Source organism: Sesamum indicum, linkage group LG14 (assembly GCF_000512975.1).
Source record: "Sesamum indicum cultivar Zhongzhi No. 13 linkage group LG14, S_indicum_v1.0, whole genome shotgun sequence".
Classification (NCBI taxonomy): Eukaryota; Viridiplantae; Streptophyta; class Magnoliopsida; order Lamiales; family Pedaliaceae; genus Sesamum; species Sesamum indicum.
Window position 1 is genome coordinate 4,490,910 of NC_026158.1, and position 7,026 is coordinate 4,497,935.

At 33.5% G+C, this 7,026-nt stretch overlaps 1 protein-coding gene across 2 annotated transcripts in view; it reads right to left on the reverse strand.

Moving 5' to 3' along the window:
- The window catches only part of LOC105176991 (proton pump-interactor 1), a 5,099-nt gene extending 1,099 nt beyond the window's left edge, over window positions 1-4,000 (reverse strand). Inside the window, exons 1-7 of one of the 2 annotated variants that reach the window (XM_011099997.2) lie at window positions 3,864-4,000; window positions 2,700-3,072; window positions 1,521-1,709; window positions 1,238-1,417; window positions 925-1,119; window positions 379-477; window positions 7-284 (exon numbers count right to left, since the gene is read on the reverse strand). In XM_011099997.2, the coding sequence (XP_011098299.1) occupies window positions 7-284; window positions 379-477; window positions 925-1,119; window positions 1,238-1,417; window positions 1,521-1,709; window positions 2,700-3,038 (1,280 nt within the window). In that variant the 5' untranslated portion in view covers window positions 3,039-3,072; window positions 3,864-4,000. The other variant, XM_011099998.2, reaches the window with a different exon arrangement.

A 7,026-nucleotide genomic window follows, 5' to 3' on the forward strand; every position in this document is an offset into this window, starting at 1 on the left:
TTGTTTTTAGCGCTCTTTCCTTTTGCAACTGTCTGCTCGGGAGGAGCACTGTCTTGCAAGGGGGAAATGGAGTTCTCCTTCGGGGCTTGTTTCACGCTTTTCTTGACGACGGTGTCAGTTTCAGATGGAAGTGGTGTCTCAGGTACCATCAGTGGCTTCTCACCTGGATTCCTTATGCGCCCATCCTTGCTCAACAGCCTCATGTCAAGTGATTGCAAAATTCTACTCTCATAATCATCCCTGAACGCCTTATTACTATTCCAGACAGACATGAACTTCTCAACCTAGCAAGGGAAAGAATAGAAGTTAATAGTCGGATAAATTTCGGCAGATCATCACAGTGACTTCAGCCTCAACAAAGCAAATCATCAACCAAACCTCTGAACGTGTAAGCTCCTTCACAGCTTCGGCATCCTTTTGTGCTGCAACTACTTTAGCTTTTGACAAGACTGTACGGTTTTGGTAGAAGGGGGAATTCTGCAAGTTAGAGTAGCAATTCCATAATGACATCAATATGTGAAAATCATGCCCTTAATTCATAAAAATGATGAGAAAAGATACTTTAAGGCTAGAGATTTCCGTGGTCCAAGAAAGGTCAGGTATTCGAGAAATAGAAACAAAAATGAACTAAGACATGCAACGCAAATTTTGTCTTAATCACAATAAAGAAATTGGCTGACAGGAATTTGAAGCAATTACTATCCCAAACTTCTGTTTTAAACTCTTCCTATCTAAAAATTCTCTTAATACCATCAATCTTACAAATGAAAAGCAGCAGTTAATGACATCCGAGAACAAATTGTGGTCCAGACAGAAATGATTAAAATATGAATCTAGAGCCGTAAGAAACTATGAAGAATTGAAAATAGAGCAGTACAACAAACCAATATTATCAAGATATAATTATAGATAGAAGGATCATACCGATTCATCCCGTTGCTTCCTCATTTCAACAACGCTAGCTAAAATCTGGTCCCTTTTTTGTGTGACTGTTTCCAATTCTTTTTCTAAAACTTTTATATCTTTCTCTACAGCCACTTTTCCTTCATCTAGCTGCTTAATCTTGGAAGAGACCACTTGTTTCTCCTTTCGAACTCCATCAAGATCAACTCCCATCAACTGAAATCACATAGTTACAAAAGTAGCCACCAGTTAATGCAAGGTAAAGTCGGCCAGCAGGCCAGTAATACTGAAGAAAGGGCACCAAAACAGAAGTTTTTCATGACTAGCTTCTTACTTTGACCTGGTCCTGGATGGCTTGTTTTTCACCCAATGAGTCTTGAATCCTCGCCCTCTCAGCAGCAATTGCAATCACCTTTTCCCTTGTCCCTTCAAGTTGTTTAATTTCCCTGAGAATCTGCTTCTCCTCACTGAGAGGAATGCTTTCATGCTGGATGCGGTAATGCAAACTCTTGATCTAATTAATTTCAGTGAGAAGAAAATGAATTAACTTCTAAAGTTACATGTATACTAATAACAAATTTTAGCACACCATATGACATATTTCTATAAAAACTTACAAGATCATTAAGTTCTTCCTCAGATGAACATAGACCAGAACCCCTCTCTCTAGGTCCAGCACCTCTTAACTTGCCCAGAGCCTGCTGGAGAGGTTCCATTTCTTTTATCTTTCCATCCATGACCTCCCTATATTGTTTGCTCTCAACACTTAAAGAATGAATTTGAGATCTTATCTCGGACCTTGCAGCCTGCAGAATGCTCAGTGTCATTAGTATTCTCTCAGTTTCCATGATCCGGATTGGATGCTGGAGTTGTTCTAAACAATGCATACATAGAAAAGATGTAATATAACAAAGATAAGATAGGAGAAAACTCAGGGAACAGGTCAACTTTGAGCAACACCGTCAGTTGAAGTTTAACCCTAGGTAAGAAGAAAACTAGTAAACTACAAAGATAATTTTTTTGTGATCCTTCAAAAACTGTTAATTTGATAACTTTTGTATGTGCTGTATGAGATATCTTAGTAGCAAAACTGAGAACCTACACGAATGCAATAACTTGGATTGGCATCCAAAGACTGCGACTCAAAATTCTTTTACAATAGCTAACCACTCGCTAGCTGGTTTGAAGTGCAAAAATGTTGATGTCAGCATTCCATCATTGAAAAATAACCAAATCTCTTTTACAGAAGGATAAAGGAAACTCTTTAATTTATCATACTCTCATGGTCCATCATGAAGTTGTTTCAGAATCTAATAGAGCAGGGTGAAGTGATATCAATCTCTAGTAATAAGTAAAACAATGCTTCTATGCACCCCTTCCTCAAGGAAGGAATTAAATAAGAGGAGCCTATAGCCAACAAAAAAATAATTGTAAGTCTACTTAAGGAAGATAACCCCCTTCAGCTCCTCATGCATTTCACATTACAATTTATGTACAACTCCAACATGTATTAAATCTCAAGTTTCTTGAGGTGTGGTTTCTAAGATAAATTTTTTCATTTTGTGCATGCTCCCGTTATAACTAATCTTAGATCAACCTAACATCAAAGAAAAAGGCCTGCAATGCATTCATGTTATTCAGCACCATACTTCAGTAGTTGCTAATATTACTGCAGCATGTTGCTATAACCCTAAGTAGATCTTCGAAATCATAACATTAGACCGCAGATCAATCACCAAGTACACATATTAGCCATGGAACCAACCATACCCCAAAAAGAAAGCAACATAGCTTACTCTTTTGCCCCTCAATTTTTCAACAATCTGCGACCGAGCCTGATTCTTTTTCTGTAGGTCTTTCTCGGCCGCATCCAGTTTAGCCTTAAGTTCTCGGTCTTCAAAAGCGCGATATCTGACAATGTAAAAAGAGTGGACCTGAGCAGGCTCAGGCCACTCATCAACAGCATCCTTGGGGATGCCGGAATCTGAGAGTTTATTAAGGTGCCCTTTAGCTGGCTCTTCTGCCGCATGAGAGCCAAATTTTATATTCACTTTCCCCCCCTCAGGGGGCACGTTGGCTTCATTTTCAGTTTCCGCCATAACGTTTATTTTAGATTCTGCAACCTCCACACCCATGATATAACACAAATGCAACGTAGAATCTCGAACCCTGAAGCAGAAAGCAACAAAGAGCACATTTGGTCAACAGTAAAATTATCCCCAGGAAAAAAATAGAATAAAATAGAGCATAGAACTCTGTCGGAGGATTTCCAATCTTTAAAATTAACTATAATGTTAGTGGAACTCGTCTTATCACTGGAAAAAATTAATGGGACAAAAGCATTAGCCATTCACGTTTCTAGTTTCCCACCTTTTACTGCACCATATGTCCCAACACAACCAGAATGCAGAACAAATAAAACTTCAACAATCCTGATTTAAAAAATACATCTTAAATAAGAAAAAGGAAAATCTCGAAAACTACAACTTCCACTTAAGCACTATCACTGCAATTAGCCAGAAGCAAAACACGCCAAAACGGCTGAGATTCATCCACACAACAAATCAAGCCATCACATTTCAAACCTCCAACAGCAAATCATCACACCAGAAGGCACGACAATTCCAACACTAAATAGAATAAAAAACACATACATGCACCGCCAACATCACATGCAGCACCTTCAACACGAAAGCCATACAAAACACAATACAACACTTGGCATCCCCAACGAAAAAGCACAAGCGGCAACATGAAACCAAAGTCCACACTCAATTGTCCTCGAACAAACAACAAAACCCCAAAACTCACCAAAAAAGGATCGAGATCAATATCCAGATCAGAAAATAATTGTATTCAGAGAGAATGCAGACTGACAAAACTGGAGAAGAGGGACAAACACAAGCACGGTAAAGAATAAAAAGGAAGGAATTGTAAAGCAAAAATGGCGGAAAACGTACCTGAATGGGAGGCGAAACCGTCGTCGTAGTTTGGGGACCTATCTCCAGTAGTGGCGATAGCACTAAGGTGGAGAATTCAACGGGGACTGTTACGAGATACATCTCCCTCCCTCCCACCCTTTTTTAGAGAGAGAAAGAGAAAGGAAAGGAAATGGTAGATATAGAGTATTTTACGTGAAGTAGGTATATAACATTTTCAACACTTATCTATTTACCCTAATTTTATTGAAAATCTCTAATTTAAATGGAATTTTGCAACCTATATCCATTTTTTCATACTCACTTCAAAGACTCATCATCACAAACATCATATTATGTCATCTTCATTTGTTTAGAAATAAAACTAATATTATATTACAACCTTAAACACTTTTATCCATGACCTATCTCACTCAGACATCAACCGAAACTTTTTCATGAAGTGGAATTAAGGTATAGCATAGATGTTACTTGTATAATTTTCATGAAGAATGTGGAAAATAAAAGGTAATGACAACTCCTAATGGGCTAGAATTAATTCTGTTCCAACCATCTTTTAATTTGGGCCCATTAACAATATTTTGTCCAATTTTGATGGCCCATATTGAATCCAAATTGGAGCTATGAAAATTATTTTTTAGTGAAAATTTCACTGAGCTCCCCTAGAATTTAATAAATTATAAATATTTATTTATTATTTAAAAAATTATTGATACTTTTAATATTTAATATAATTATGTAATTATCGAATGGTAAGATGAAAATGTCAACATTTAACGTTAGAAAAGTTTTCTTTAAGAAAATTAAAAATGTTTAAAATTTGATGTTGCAATGTCCCATTTGCTCCTTGGTATTTATGAGTTGTATATTTTAAAAGGAAAATATTAATCCGTAAAAATATTTTTAAAAATTATATATTATTATAATTCAGAGTTTAAAATAATACTTTGGAGAGTTCGATACAATATCTTAATGTAATCCCAACGACACCAAATGATGTAGTATTGATGTGAATGATGCAATCGGGCCCTATATTACAAGGAATTGTCCGCTTTGACCAAAATTTTAAAATTTATAATAAAAAAGACGCGTCATTAGAAAAATGAAATCTTAGTACTTATAAGTTGTGCAAGCTTATTTATTTATTTTAACACATGCCAAAATCAAATAAATTCATGATGTACTAGTTAACAATTAGGGTAAATTATAAGAGTTTTTTTTTAAATTTGTCGCATTTATAAATATATTCTCTTGGTCACTAATTCTTACTAGCAACGAGTTTTAAAATATAATCATCAATATTAAAATGGCCATTCGATTTATTTTTTTCCCCGCTAATTTTCTCTTTTCTTGTAGTGCGATGAGCCCGTCACATCTCCTCATCTTTCCACATTTTTTTTTCATCACCCACACTCTAAATTTGTCGTGTGGTTCACACCCGCCACCGTCACCCTTACACCTTAACTACCGTGTATCGAATTTATACTTATTTAATTTTATATTCAGTTCTTTATTATTATCGCTTTCATTTATTTTTCGTACAAGAATTTATGTCGCTTGAAAATGTATTCTTATGAAAACATTCATTCATAATTGATTATAAGAAAATAAAATTAAGACTGTTTTCACACACACCCAAAAATAAAATAAAAAAACGAGTGAAATAATTAATAAAATTGGTAGGAAAATGTAAGATGTATGACCAAACATAGCAATTAATGTATTTTGGCCTACCCTGAACGTGACCACAATTAATACTTATAGCTGGCCTACATCCTTAATTCAACATCACCCACCCCTCCTATCTACCTACCACGTCCTAACCATTTTCTCCTTTCTTCTCTCTCTTTTGGATACGATTGTAGGAAAAATTCTAACTAAAATTAAATTTGATTAAATTTAAATTATTTATATAATAAATTTAAATTATTTATATAATAAATTTAATATATTTATCGTGTGTTTGGTATACAGTTCGAGAAGAGTAACCAATCACATGACAAATATTAACACACTTGTTATATGATTGATTTGGTTCTGTCAGATTTGATTTCAGTATGAAATTTTTCATGAACGGATACGTTTTGTTGTGTCCTTGTTATAAGGGTAAATTACTATGAACTTTCTTGAAAATTTGGCAGTTACAAATATTTTCTTATTATTTGAAAAACTATCAATACTCCTGATATTTGATGAAATTTGTAATTTTTTGAGCGGAAGTTTGAAAATATCTACTTTGTCCTTCCTATTTTTCAAAATAAAAATACCGAAGATAAGAGAAATTTCCTTCTTGCTCTTCTGGTCCATTGAAAAAATAATAATAATAAGTAAAATTATATTATAACAAAAAGGACATTTTGATCTGTTCACCATAAAAAATAGATGAAAACCTAATGGAGATTAATGGAATAAGCTGATTATTGGACGTTTGCTAAAATTTATGGACTATTTGTAATGAGGAAATATTTATAATTATGTCAAATTTTAAGAGAGCTCGTTGTAATATACTCTTATTATAAGCTACCGTATCGAAACGCGTTCGATGTTCGTGTATAATTTTAAATTTTTATTATTTTTCAATTGAACTAAATGACTGATCAAAACAGGTAAAATGAATTAATTTTAAGCGTGAGCGAATCTAAACTTATTGATTAATTAAAAAAAATTATTATCTATAAAAAATATATATATATATATAAATAAAGACATTTTAGTCACTTTACATTTTATCGACCGATGTAGTTGTATTTTGAGGTTTTGAATCTTAATAAATAGTATAAATTTACAACTATCCTAAATTTGCTTTCAAAATCTTAATTTTGAATAATAATTACAAAATGCCATCTATGTTGATCAGAATTAGCGCATAATAAGAACTAACGCTCTTAGTATGCTCGATGTGTATAGTTATATTTTCAGAACATGAAAATACAAATATTTTTATAATTTATTTATATTTTCAGAACATGAAAATACAAATATTTTTATAATTTTTTTTCTAAAGAACTAAATCTTTTAGAAAAATAAATAATTCAATGTATTTATTGAATTTATGGTAAATAAAAATAATAGATTAAAAAAGGGGAGAGATTAATAGGAGAAAAGAGATAGGATAATGTTGAGTATTATGAGAGGTGAGTGGAGTTATATGAGAGAGAGAATAATATAAATATAGACTATCTCT